The sequence below is a fragment of the Grus americana genome, chromosome 11 (genome assembly GCF_028858705.1).
Source record: "Grus americana isolate bGruAme1 chromosome 11, bGruAme1.mat, whole genome shotgun sequence".
Taxonomy (NCBI): domain Eukaryota; kingdom Metazoa; phylum Chordata; class Aves; order Gruiformes; family Gruidae; genus Grus; species Grus americana.
Genome location: NC_072862.1, coordinates 16,480,211 through 16,493,457, shown reverse-complemented (window position 1 = coordinate 16,493,457; position 13,247 = coordinate 16,480,211). Strand labels below are relative to the sequence as shown.

At 47.4% G+C, this 13,247-nt stretch overlaps 2 protein-coding genes across 5 annotated transcripts in view; both read left to right on the top strand.

Moving 5' to 3' along the window:
• Positions 1 to 10,436, top strand: part of FANCD2 (FA complementation group D2) — a 53,254-nt gene extending 42,818 nt beyond the window's left edge. For 2 of the 4 annotated variants that reach the window (XM_054838116.1, XM_054838115.1), the window contains exons 37-45: positions 1,468 to 1,590; positions 2,365 to 2,458; positions 3,022 to 3,093; positions 4,634 to 4,672; positions 5,284 to 5,358; positions 6,409 to 6,483; positions 9,368 to 9,514; positions 10,086 to 10,160; positions 10,275 to 10,436. In XM_054838116.1, the coding sequence (XP_054694091.1) occupies positions 1,468 to 1,590; positions 2,365 to 2,458; positions 3,022 to 3,093; positions 4,634 to 4,672; positions 5,284 to 5,358; positions 6,409 to 6,483; positions 9,368 to 9,514; positions 10,086 to 10,160; positions 10,275 to 10,352 (778 nt within the window). In that variant the 3' untranslated portion in view covers positions 10,353 to 10,436. The remainder of the gene's footprint in view (positions 1 to 1,467; positions 1,591 to 2,364; positions 2,459 to 3,021; positions 3,094 to 4,633; positions 4,673 to 5,283; positions 5,359 to 6,408; positions 6,484 to 9,367; positions 9,515 to 10,085; positions 10,161 to 10,274) is intronic. The other 2 variants (XM_054838119.1, XM_054838117.1) reach the window with 2 other exon arrangements.
• On the top strand, positions 10,425 to 11,005 carry BRK1 (BRICK1 subunit of SCAR/WAVE actin nucleating complex). Its single transcript, XM_054838121.1, has 3 exons — positions 10,425 to 10,599; positions 10,689 to 10,771; positions 10,862 to 11,005. Exons 1-3 carry the CDS (start codon positions 10,482 to 10,484, stop codon positions 10,886 to 10,888), a joined length of 228 nt encoding a protein of 75 aa, XP_054694096.1. The 5' UTR covers positions 10,425 to 10,481; the 3' UTR covers positions 10,889 to 11,005.
• The last annotated feature ends 2,242 nt before the right edge of the window (positions 11,006 to 13,247 follow it).

Genomic DNA, 13,247 nt, shown 5'->3' with positions numbered 1-13,247 from the left:
AAGCATCTCTCCCAGTCACTGTGATCATTCAAAGGTAATTGAGAGTAGCCTCACAATGACATCAGTCACCTCCCTCAGCACTCAGGGCCTGTAGGCTTATGTACGTCCAATTTGCTTAGCTATTCCCCAACCTAATCCTCTTCCACAGTCTTCCTTGCTCCAGACTTACCCCTCTTCTGAGGCATGAGATTTCTGGAGGCCAGTTTTGCTAGTAAAGACAGGTGATGAAGGCATTCAGTCCCTTAACATTTACCTCAGCCTTTTCCATGTCCTATGTCACCAGGTCCCTGCCCCATTCAGCAGTGGACCCACATTTTCCCTAGTCTTCCATTTGCTACTTATGTACTTAAAGAAGCCCTTCTTATTGCCCTTGACACCCCTTGCCACATTCAACAGATTCAACTCCAGGAGGGCTTTGGCTTTCCTGACTACATCTCTGCATGCTTAGAGATGTGTCTCTGTATTCCTCCCAGGTTACCTGTCTCTGCTGCCACCTTCTGTAATACTCCCTTTTGGTATTTCAGTTTTGCCATGAGCTCCTAGTTCATCTGTGCAGGCCTCCTGGCATTTTTATTTGACTTTCTGCTCTTTGGGATGGACTGTTCTTGAGTTTGGAGAAGGTCATCCTTGAATATTAGCCAGCTTTCTTGGACCCTTCTTCCCTCTAGGCCACTGCCTCATGGCAAGAAGATCCATGAAGAGGCCAAAGTCTGCCCTCCTTAAGTCCAGGGTTATGATCTTGCCTTCTGTCCTGCTCCCTCCTCTCAGGATCCTGAACTCCTCCATCTCGTGGTCCCTGCAGCCAAGGCTGCCTTTGACCTTCCCATCCCCAAAAAGCCCTTCCTTGTTTTTAAGTGTGAGGTCCAGCAGAGCACTTCTCCTCATCAGCTCCTCTGTCACTTGTGTCAGGAAGTTGTCATGGATGCTCTCCAGAAACCTCCTGGATTGTTTATGCCCTGCTGTGTTGTCCTTTCAGCAGGTATCCCCCATGAGGACCAGGGCTTGCAAACATGGGGCTACTTCTAGCTGTAGAAGGCTTTATTTACTTGTTGTTCCCAATCCAGATGGCCTATAGCAGACACCCACTACAACATCACCCATACTGGTTGGCTGTTTCATCGTTACCCATAAGCTCCCAGTTGGCTCGTCTCCTATCCCTGGGCAGAGCTCCGTGCATTCTAGCTGTTCTCTCACATAAAGGGCAGCTCCATCTCCTCTTCCTGGTCTGTTCTTCCTAAATACAAGAATGAGGAAATATTAAATCCAGGTTTGTTTCAGATCATGGTAGCTTTTAATGACATTACAGTGACAGTTCTAAGTATTGCTTCAATTTCCTACATACAATTGCCTTTGGCAGAAGAATGAGCTTGATAATTTTAGGTCACATGTTTCAGGTAGGGCAGTGTTCAAGACCTTGTGTTATTCTGCATAATATTTACTGATGAACTAAGCTGGCTTTGGATTTAGTGTCTACCTGGAGCATACAGATAATGTCTGGAAAGCTATAGAAGAAATCTCTAGTGTTGGTGTTCCTGAACTGATCAACTCTGCCAAAGATGGATGTTGTTCTACTTATCCTACACTAAGCAGGTAATTATATCAATAGAGACTTTATATTTCATGACATGCACAATGGCAATTTCTGCTTTTTAATATTTAATTTTCTTATTTTGTGGTCTATTATGGTTCATGTTAGTAGTGCTGTGGACTACTCTGGGCATTTGTAAACATTCTTTTGGCAGTACGCAAGATGGTTAGCTTTATGTCAAGGTGGAATGGTCTTGTGCATAAACACAATACTGAGTTTATTATTTGTGAGCCATTTTAATTGGAGAATGAACTGCTGTCTGTTGTCAGGGATGTTGTCTCTTTCTGTGCTACTGTGGTTTTATGAGGCACTCTAAAAGTCAGCCTCAGAGGTCTGGGGTGGCTGTAGGCAGTCCTGGGCTGGTAGGCAGTGTGCAAAAGCATGGTCAGGGTGTTTCTGCTCCTACCACAGGAATTTGGAAGCATGGTTTATGCAAGGATGGCCAAAGTTCCTGCACTTTGGAACTACCAAAATCATCTTATGCTGACAGCTGCAAACCTTTCGCTGTGCATCCCCCAGAGCTACAAAGTAGTGGGTGGTGTCTATGTGTGGTTCATACCGGGGAAGTGGTAATGACTTCCCAGGATTCTCCATCTGTCTGGGCGATGAGGCTGGACTAGACATACTTATGAGTCCTAGGGTCAATCTCCTGTGATTTCCTATTGAGAGGAATGCCCAGCTGGGTAACCTTTAAGTTTTCTATGTTGTTCTCGGGACAAGAAGCCTATCTAGATGCTCAGAGCTGGCTTTTAGTTTTGCTCTCACTTTCTCTACAGGCAGACATTCCCAGTTTTCTTCAGAGTAATGATGGCTCAGCTAGAGAGTTCAGTGAAAAGCATCCCAGCTGGGAAACCATCAGACTCAAGTGAGGTAGGAAAATAAATGCACTGGACTTTCTGAGGGGAAGAAAACATAAGTTAAACTGTATAGTACAATAAAGGTGTATACATTGGAAAAGAATCCACTGCTGAACTTTGTCCAGGAAATGCTGTCAGACAGCTTGCTTCATCAACCAAAACTGATATACAGGGTAACACATCAGTAGCATCCTTTTTTCCTGGTTTGTACCATGTCAAAAATCCAGTAAAGCTATCAGAAGCTATAACCAGAAAACAGGTAGTAATCAGCAAAATACTAAGCTGTGCAATTGGTCTGCACACCTCTGTGGGAGTGCAAAATTATTTTGCAACAAAGAGCTGCTCTGAGAGCAAGGAAGTGTGTTAACTCTTAGCATTTTAAGCCATGTGGGCACTGATCAGGCTGCAATTGCCGTTGAGTGGTTTTGCTGTGATAAATCTGCCTGCAGTGAAGCTTTGTTCCTCTGTCTTCAACAACAACAACAATGCTTTGGGTACGGCAAACGCTGAGAGACCATCCAGCAAGGTGAGAAGAAATACAGCATCTTGGGTTATTGTCCCCTTGCATCCCATTAGGTGCAACTGGAGAAGTTGCTGCAGTGGAACATTGCTGTGCGGAATTTCCATATCCTCGTTAACTTGGTCAAGGTGAGGTTCTGGTATGTTTTTCTGACTTTTCCTTCAGATTCCCAGCAAAAAACAGTGTACCCAGCTTCATGAGCACAAGGGAAAACGTGAATTATGGCTGACTAGTGGAACAACCTGGAGATGGTAAATAAAGCCAGTTATAATCTGTGTGCAGGGGTTTCCATGTAGCTTTCACTTCAATACTATTTAATTCTTACAGCCTGTACATCTTACTAACATAGTTATCACACAAATATTAAGTCTGCACAGAGGCAGGATTATGTAAGGAAGTGAAGAAAAAGGACTGAACGAACACCCCGATTCCCTAGTACAGTGGTTTGCGTCTGAGAGAGTCCACTGCCAGCTGTGGAAGACAGATAGGAGAAACCCTTCAGGTAGATCTAGAATGACATCTGATGGAAGGAAGCATTCTCCTCATGTACTCAGCTGAAGGCAGGCTAATACTCTGAACAGGAGGCTTGGATTCCTGTCTGTAACCTGCATTCAGTGCTTATCTGATAGCCCTCAGCTTCACCTGCTCTTAAGGTAACATACAGTCTTCCTTTAAATCCTGCTGACCATTCACGTCATCCTGTGGTGATGAATCCTAGAGGCCAGCCCCGCTGGATGAAATATTCCCTTCCATCAGTTTTGGAGTTGGTACATTCAGTGTCACTGAGTGTGGTGATGTTTTGGGCAGAAGGCTGTGCTTTTCTCCTTGCTTAGGTTGATCGTTACTGTTTGCTTTTATCATATCCAAAGTGATGATTGGCAAGTCCAGCTTTTTCAAGTTCAGCTTATGAGCTCTGGTGAATTGACCTGGGATTCTTGTACACAGCAGCATTCACTGCAGCCCTACCTGTGCTCCAGATGCCTTTTGAGAGCATGAAGGGTAGAGCTGGACCAGCTGGTTCTGTTTTTTATAGTCCATAGCAGCACCAGGGTGCCTTCACAGCTCTCACATCTGTGTGCTATGCTAGTTAAAACTTTCACTAATTAGTTATAGAATTGGTCACTGGCAAAAACATATATGCAAATGTATGCCAGAAGAAAGCATTCAAGAGAGCTGAGACCATCTGTTCCATTTCTTTCTTTGCTGTTGGACCACAGCTGTGTGTGACCTGTGCAGTGACACCTGGTGTCTTTTGCCAGCTGGCACCCTTAATCTAATAGCTTCATTATTTCCTCCAAAACACATTATTTCATACATCACAGTTTTGCTTTGTCTGTTATGTGGTTTCTTGCCCATCAGCTGGACTTCGGTCTCTTGGGTCCCAAACTTCAGACTCGTTGAGACAATTTTGTGCCATCTGCAAAAGGGATGCCTTAGATCACCGAACAGCCATCCAGCCAAGTACTTCCACCTGATGGCCATTACGTTTCACACGCTTACGTGGTGTTCCCTGTTGAAACTTGAGCATGGATGTTGCCTTAGAACAGGTTTCACATTTTAATGAAGGGTGTGTAACGAAGGGCTATTTTTAACTGGCTGCTGTGCTTACATTGTTTCCTTTAGACTTGGGGACTGATCTGGCTCTCTTTATTCTTCTCGCCCAAGTAGGTATTTGACAGCAGGCCTGTACTCAGCATCTGCCTGAAGGTAAGCAAGAATTCAAAATAACTGAAGAGAGCGGTTTAAGGTGGAGCAGCGTGGTTACAGAATTCTCTGGAAGAAGCAGATATTGTTTCTTAACCTTTAACTGTTTTCCACTATTCCTCATTGTGTGGCTCGACCATAATGAACTTACTGCGATTGGCATGACGGACTTTCGACCCTTTCCCCTCTCTCTTTTCCCCATGATACTCTAAATGAGAGGAGACATCACAGCAGACAGATCTCCCTTGGAGCCCAGAAATATCATGTTCCCCTCTGCAACTCTTCCTTTTCTGGCTAGGACTCGTATATATGTACAGTGTTTCTAACATTTTGTGTTTAGTTCGGTTTTATTCCCAATTTGCTAGTGAATAAAACCAGGGATGTGTACAATGATGAGACCATGTCCTTCTAGACTCTTTGCAGTGATTAAATTGGGACCCTTTACTGATCCTGTTTATTCCAGTACAGCTTTCACATGAATATAGTCTTTTACCAAATGAGAACAGTCTCTGGTGTAGCTTGAAAGAAGGTGTCATTATCTTATCTGACTTTGTGACGGTTCTTTGAAAAGGAACTTAAATTTGTCTTCTGATATATTTATCATTCTTTTATAGTACGGCCGTCTCTTTGTAGAAGCGTTTCTGAAGCTTGCCATGCCTCTCCTGGACTACAGCTTTAAAAAGCACAGGGTAAGCCTTTTGGAGACAGAACTGTCTGGAACTGGTTAGGAAGCATGACTGATGCTTGCTAGAAGGAGATTCCTGTCTCTGGTCACACGTTGGCATGACACTTATGACACTTCATGACAAAAATGTCTAATGTCTCCAGCTGTGCTCTGCCCTGTTTACTTGCCCGTCCAGTGCTCTTATAGCAAACAGATCACTGTTTCCCAACTTGCCGTCACTCTTCTGGTTGGATGACTTCACTGTTAGCAAAGGAAGCCCTTTCAACCTCCATCTCCTTCAAAAGTTATTACCACAAAGGTGTCACTCACGGAGTAGGAAGCTCATGTGAGCAGTCAGGTTGTTGAGGGCTTGCAGTCCAGATGGACAGTGACATTGGTGTCTTTGCAATAATTCTTGGAGCTTTGAGCAGGACAACATGCCTGAGTGCAGATGGACAGGCCAACCTTGCTGCACTACATGACAAGCCAGAACAGGTCACTTATTCCCCCTGCTTTGTTGTAAGGCAATCTACCTTTGCCTGTGAGACTCATTCTTTGGCTCAGTCTTCACAACTTGTCTCTCTAACAGATAACTCCTTTCTATTGCAAACATAAGAAAGATCTGTTCTTGTGGACGTTTGAGGGAATGAAGTTATCAAACAGATACCTAGTCATTGCTACTGGACAATAGAAAGCGCCACATAATCTGCTCAATAGCGAGGATTGATATCCAGAGTTCGTGTTGGATGCATTCCAAATACCACAATCTAGTAGTATGTTTTATACTGTTCTTCTGGTTCTTTTATTTCGGAAGGTTGTACTCAAGGCAAGATGTGACAAGGTTGTCTTGATTTTAATTGCCCCACTTTCACTGATATGCGTTCATTCCGAACTCTTGATTCAAAATCAGTTTCAGTTCAAAGTGCTTGGCCTTATGTTTCCTGCATATGTGCATCATATCTTTATCCCATAACCTTTTGAAAGGGCTGCTACTACTAATGCCGTTTCATTATTCTTGTTTCCCTTATGGAAAAATCCTTTGAGAATGACTTACTGGTCTACGTATTTATTGCAGGACGATGTGCAGAGTTTGCTGAAAACCTTGCAGCTGAGTACCAGACAACTTCATCACATGTGTGGCCATTCCAAGGTAAGATAAGTTCTAATTGCAGCACAAACTCCTGTCCTAAGAATGATTTATTTCCCTTCTGCTGCTTTTCCAAGGCATAGGCAGGTTCTACTTGCAGGCTTCCAGCAGTGTCTGTACAAGGAAAAATTCCGAGAGGAGGAGAAACAGCCTTGGTTAATGGTGCAAAAGTTGAAGTATTTGATCTGGAAGTGTCTGGCTTGGATGTCAGATCAGGTTAGCCATACCCATTTTTAGGACAGAGGTTCTTGACATCTTTGTTGGCATCAGTAAGAGGGTGTTTCTGAGGACAAGCTAAGACTTAGAGACCTTGCATAAAGTATAGATGCCAGACTGATAATATGAGAGAGAAGCTTTGGCAAAGATCAACAGCCTTGCGAGTCAGAAGAATCAGCAACAGGAGGCAAACAAGGGAAAAACCTTATTCAAAGTCCTCTCGAGGTGTCTTTTTGGGATTGTTAATGTTGATGTTAGGAAAGAGGACAAAGGGAGGGGAGGAAGGTGGTAACAGGCAACCAGTCTGCCAGTCTTTCTGTAGGAGACTTGGGGCAGGAAGGAAGGAGAGGATTAGCACCCTGCTTACCGTGTGGAGAGCCACTGCTTGTTGCAAGAGAGAATCACACAGGAGAAGGAAGTTAGAGATAACTTCACGTGCGCGTTTGTTCCTATTAGACTCCTGAGAGGTTCAAGAGCACATGACTGAGAAGGGAGCTTTGCCAACGTAGTTGAAGGGAGAAAGCCAGCTATTAGCGTGGCTCCCCAAGCTAGATTTGCTACTGATTTAGTCCAGAGCTGGCATCAGGAGCATAAAAGCCTAGCTGGAGATCAGAACATGCCATTGCAGCTATCAGCATAGAGGAGAATCAGATGCTGGCACAAACACTGGAGATGCTAAAAAGTCCTTATGTTTGAAAGTGAAATCCTTATGCCCACTTTAAAGTCACAATTCACCCTGTAAACAAGATAACATCATTGCAGCTTGCGATGTCTTGTTTATCTTTGCACTTGACTAGCATTTTCTAGTGCTGTGTCCCGTGGCCCCTGTTAGCATGTAACTGCAATTAGGCAACACCTGCGTTTTACCACTCTTGTATCTGTTGCAATCTGATTATGTCTCTGTGCCAAATCATTTTTGCAAGAATGAGAAGGCAGCAGCTGAATCTAGGCAAATAAATGTATGCAATGAGTGTTCCATACCTGTTTGAAGAGGGTTGATGTCAACATTTGTTAAACCATTCTTAATTTCACTTTCATATAAAACTAGTAGGTGCTCACTGACATACCATGTAGTGTTACCTAAGATTTCACCTATAACTTCCCAAGTATTTGTCACTTATTTTCCACACCAAGCCTCTCTTCCGTTTACATACCTGATACTGGACATAAGGACAGGTTCTGGAAACGAATTTTTGCAAATGCCATGGTACTTTGTTGAGTCTCCAAGCTGCCTGAAGATAGCTGGGCAGGTTCCAAGACCCAGGGTGCACTGTGATTGTTGACTATGTCATTAGCAAGGTTTTCCCTGATTTGGTTCTAATTAGTGCTGATGATTGCTAGGTCCTGCCTGTTACACAGGCTAGAGAACAGACTGCTGTTGGTACTCGGTTACCCATTCCCCGTTGGCAGAACAGGAAGCAAAGCAGTGTCCCTTTTCCCAGGCATGTTGAACTCTTTCAAGAAATGAAGCTGATCTGATTTCAGAGTATAGCTAATGAGAGTATCTGAATGCAAGAAGGTTACAAAGTATCCTCATGAAAGAGGAAAATGCTTATGTGCAAAATAATTGTTTATTGCTCTTGGCAAGTTGTCTGGTTTAGCAGTGGCTTTATTCTGTACTGCAGATTGAAGCCTAGCAGGAAGAGATGCTCACCTGGAGCTAAATGTCACACAATATGTGGCATAGCTGCCCTTCCTCAACTGGTCTATGCTTACAGCAGCTCCATCTGTTCCCTCCTGTCCTAGTTCTCCAAAAGCCCATGCTTCTTTGGTCTAGACAGGTTGGCTTTGGAGTTTATAGTGCGCACAAATTCCAGGTAGCTAGTGTAAAGGAGTTGCATCAGACACTGAGCAAGAAAAGATTGTTATGGCAGTAGCTTATTCAACGCCTCTCTCATTCTTTCTTCTCTGTGCTTGGGAATTCAGCAACTTCCTCACAAGAAACTCCCTGCAGCATCAGTTTGTGGCTTGTGGCTATCGGCAAGTAGCTATCTCCCTTCTGAGGTAGGGAGTTTTGCAATCTGGCCACTTGTAGCATTGCTTTTTGCTTTGGACTGGAGCGGTGTATTGTCCATTGCTGACCTCCATAGATATCTGCTATTTCACCAGCAATAGCTTGTACGCTAGTCAAGCTTACCCAAACATTATGGATTGCACACATCACCAGCAGCAGTGCAGCTTCGACATTCATATGCCAGCAAGCTGTGGCTGCCATGAGCAGGATGGCAGCAGTGCAAGATCTGTGCCTCGTTCTTGGAGAACAGAGCAAGTGACACCAGTCTGTTCCTGAGACAATGGAGCAAAGAAAAAGCAGATTCTCAAAATAATTTCCCAAGGGTCAGCAGAATTCATCTGACTTACATAGAGGAGTTACTGGCCTCTCTCTAGGGTTCATGACAAAAGCTGAGGCTCCTTCTGTTTTTATCCAGAGTGAATATGGCTGTTTGGATTGTTGCAAAGGATTGTTTTGCTGCTTTAGACAAAGTGCTTACCTGAGTTTTATCCTTTAACAAAAGATACAAAAGAATTCGGCCAAGAAATGACATAATCTGGGCAAGCTTTGTGGGGATCATGTCCCATCCCTCCCACCTGTATAACCAATAGCTTTTTAAATAGCTAGAATACTTAGGCAAGAATCAATTGTAGTCATGTTGTACTGTTTGATATTTAGATTCGCCAAGATATTGGACTGACCAACCACGTGCCTTTGTTGAAGAAGTCACTGGAACAATTTGTATACCGAGTGAAGGCAATGCTGGCGTTCAACCACTGCCAGGAGGCATTCTGGGTGGGCATCCTTAAAAATCGGGATCTTCAGGTGAGAATCACTGTCCTGCCTGCAGCAAGTAAAACCTGGGAAAGGACGATGCTCATCTGGCCCAGACAGCTGTAACTCTGCCGTTGGGTGCAGGTGGAGCTAAAAGGGCCAAATTCAATGTGGCTGCATAACAGCCACATCTAGTGCTGCAGAAAGAAGTGCTTTATTTCAAGAGTCTGTATCTCTGGGGGCTTCCTTGCAGTGAGGCTCTTGCACCTTTTAGTGTTTGTAACAAATGGGTACGTGGGATCCTGCCGGTGCTTGGTGTTTAGTGTTTGTAAGGATGGGTGTGGGGGATCCTGCCTCCGCTCGGTGTCAAGAACTCCACGCAAAGAAGGGAAGAGGTAAGGGTCACTTGAACACCTTCACACACTCGTGTGTGGCTTTAACAGAAGCCAATTCTGGCTGTTGTATTCATCTTTCACTGTAGAAGCAGGACAGTTGAAACAAAACCTGCTTTTTACTCAAAAGCTTTTTATTTAAGATGGTAACAAAACGCCGCTTTCTTCCAGCCTAGCACACTTTGGCTGCTTCGCATACACTCAGTACAGGTCTTTTGTGTTCAACTTAGGGAGAAGAAATTTTGTCTCAAGCCTCTGAAGAGAGGGACTCGGCTGAGGACTCCTCCGCAGAAAGCCCTGCTGAGGTACCTCTTCACAGGCAACACTGCCCGCTGCGGCCAGCGGCCCGGCTGACACTTATTATAATGCAGAGAAGGCGGGGGGAGTAGCTCCGGTTCTGACAGCGGTGTCCTCCGCAGGAGCCGAGCGGCAGCGGCACTGACGACAGCGACGAGGACGGCGCGGCCGGGCCGGGCCCGCCTCCTGCGGACCCCTGAGACACCGGGCTGCGGGCGGGGCCTGAGGCGGCACCGGGGGCGGCCCCGCCCGGCGGGGGGGTGGGGGGGGTGGGGGTGCGTGCGTAGCGCCGCGCAGGCGCGGTGCGCGCCGGGGTGGCGGCGGCGGCCATGTCGGTGCAGGAGGACCCGGTGCAGCGGGAGATCCACCAGGACTGGGCCAACCGCGAGTACATCGAGGTGATCACCAGCTCCATCAAGAAGATCGCGGACTTCCTCAACTCCTTCGGTGAGGGTGCCGTGGCGGGGGTGGGGGCGGTGGTGGCGGCGGCGGGCCGGGGCGGGAGCCCGCGGTCTCTCACTGCCGCCTCCCCGCAGACATGTCGTGCCGGTCCCGGCTGGCCACCCTGAACGAGAAGCTGACGGCGCTCGAGCGCAGGATCGAGTACATCGAGGCCCGGGTGAGCAGCGGAGCCGGGGCGGGGGGGGGGAGTGGGGGAATGGCTCGGGCCGGGGCCGGCCTTGGCTGAGGCGTTTCCTCTTCCCGGCAGGTCACCAAGGGCGAGACGCTGACGTAGGCCTGGGGCGGCCCCGGGCCCCCCTCCCCGCCGGAGCACCGCCGCCCCGCACCCAGCTCGGGGCCTGCCGCCACTACTGCCTCTGCTTCTGTTGCCAATAAACTGCTGTGCTCCTGCCCTGCCTGCTCTCTGCCTGCCTGCCTGTGGCCAGGCCACGGGATGCCCAGCTCCCTGCCACCTTCTTGGATGTCCAGAGCCTGCCCTTCCACCCACGGGGTTCAGGCCTGCCTTCCTCCCCACACGTGGGGGCTGCGATGGGAGGGGACATGCTCCAGGGGCTGCAGGCCTGGCTGCTGTCACCTCCGGGAGGCACCTGACCACTGTGGCTCAACCTTTGAGGTGCTTTGTGCTCCTGCTGGGGTCACAGCAGAAAATCTGGTGATCCCGATGGTTTGGAGGGTGTCTCAGCCTGCATATGTGCACGCTGTCAGGGCTCGGTGGGGACAGCAGGCTCACCTATTGTGGGTGCATGTGCCACAGGAGAGTGCACTTTGTCGGCACCTAGGAAGAGGTGCGTATCCCCCTCTCTAGGGAAGCAAGTGGCAAGAACAAAGAAATCTCTCTTCCCACCACTCCTTTATTTATCTCAGCTTTTCAGTGGGCACCTAGAGCTGCAAACTGATTGCTATATATTTAATGTTTGTTGGGGAGTCTGTGGAGTTGGTGTGGTGTCAGTAAAGGTTGTCTTGCTTCCCAGCAGGCCTTAAATGTCTCAGTATATTATTCTCCAACTGGAAGCTATCTTTCTCATGATGGCAATATGATGTCTGCAGTGTTTACTGGGCATCTGGGTAACTTGATGTTGTTCTTTATCTTTGAGCCTGGCAGGTCTGACATCAGCTGGTTGCTCCTCAGCCTAGGTCCTCCCCCAAGCTCATGGGTTTTTTTCTCCATAGGAAGCTGTTCTCCATTGTGTTTTCCATGTGTCAATAAGTGCTCCTCCAGCCTTTCTCTCAGCCCGCCTAGCTAGTTAAGCTTTACTGTCAGGTTGGGCTGCACATCTGGGAGGCTTGGCCTCTTCTGGTGCGTAGTCCCAGGGCAAATAAGTGCAGAGCTTACAGCGGAGTGGAGCAGCCACAGATGGTTGTGCTTTTGCTTGAGGGCAATATCAAATGATGAGAGAAGGTGCTGTCATACAGGATTGGTAGGTGGAGGGAAAGCACCCATCTCTTTCCTCAGAGGCAGTTGCTCTATGGCCCAAATGCATCCAAAGTACGCATGTGGCCCATGCACTGCTTGTTCTGGGTGTGTTGGAGTGGAGTCCTGAGATCTCCATCTGTGGGAATAACTGGGTGCTTGTCTGGACAAGGCCCTGAACAGCTCGATCTGACTTTGCAGTTAGCCCTGCTTTGAATGTGGGGTGAGCTGGAGACCACTGGAGGTCCCTGCCTAAGTTATCCCAAGGTCCTTCACCCCAAGACTGAAAGGGAGACAGGATACCACAGATATCCCTGGGGCTGAGATCGCGTGAGATCCATTGCTTGTTCCTGTTCCCAGCCAGCAGTGTGGTGTGTCTTGTGGCTCCCTTCCTGGTCTGACGGGCTGTGGTAATGTTTCTCCCTTCTTCCTCTGACCCCAGGGTTTCTCACCGGAGTAAGTGTTGCCACACAGTTGGTGTAGCTGTTGTGGTTTAGCCCTGACCCACAACCAAGACCCACACAACTGCTTGCTCACTCCCCCCGGTGGGATGGGGATAGAATTGGAAGAGTAAAAGAAAGAAAACTCGTGGGTTGAGATAAAGGCAGTTCAACAGGTAAAACAAAAGCCATGCACACAAGCAAAGTAAACCAAGGAATTCATTCCCTATGTCCCATGGGCAGGCAGGTGTTCAGCCATCTCCAGGAAAGCAGGGCTCCATCACATGTAACAGTCACTTGGGAAAACAAATGCCATCACTCTGAATGTCCCCTGCTTACTCCTCCTTCCCCCAGCTTTATATGCTGAGCATGACATTGTATTGTATGGAATATCCCTTTGGTCAGTTTGGGTCAGCTGTCCCAGCGGTGTCCCCTCCCAGCTCCTCGCTGGTGGGGTGGTGTGAGGAGCAGAAAAGGCCTTGGCTCTGTGTAAGCACTGCTCAGCAGTAACGAAAACATCCCCGTATAACTAAAACATCTCTGTATTATCAGCACTGTTTTCTGCACAAATCCAGAACACAGACCCATACCAGCTGGTAGTTAATTTTCCTCCTATCTCAGCTGAAACCAGGACAGTGGCCAATGCAGTTTTGGTGTAGGGATCTGTCTGCTGGAGAGTGCAGCTCCTCCCAGGGTACGTGCTCTTGCAGAGCTGGAGCAGTGTGGGATCCGCCTGCCTGGTTCATGTCCCAGCAGGGACACAGAGCAACTCACTGCCACCC

What these genes read in the sequence shown, in the direction of transcription:
- BRK1 (XM_054838121.1), top strand. Translation starts at nt 10,482, where the DNA reads ATGTCGGTGCAGGAGGACCCGGTGCAGCGGGAGATCCACCAGGACTGG. An exon ending in GGACTTCCTCAACTCCTTCG is followed by an intron (nt 10,600 to 10,688) that starts GTGAGGGTGCCG and finishes GCCTCCCCGCAG; the next exon opens with ACATGTCGTGCCGGTCCCGG. An exon ending in TCGAGTACATCGAGGCCCGG is followed by an intron (nt 10,772 to 10,861) that starts GTGAGCAGCGGA and finishes TCTTCCCGGCAG; the next exon opens with GTCACCAAGGGCGAGACGCT.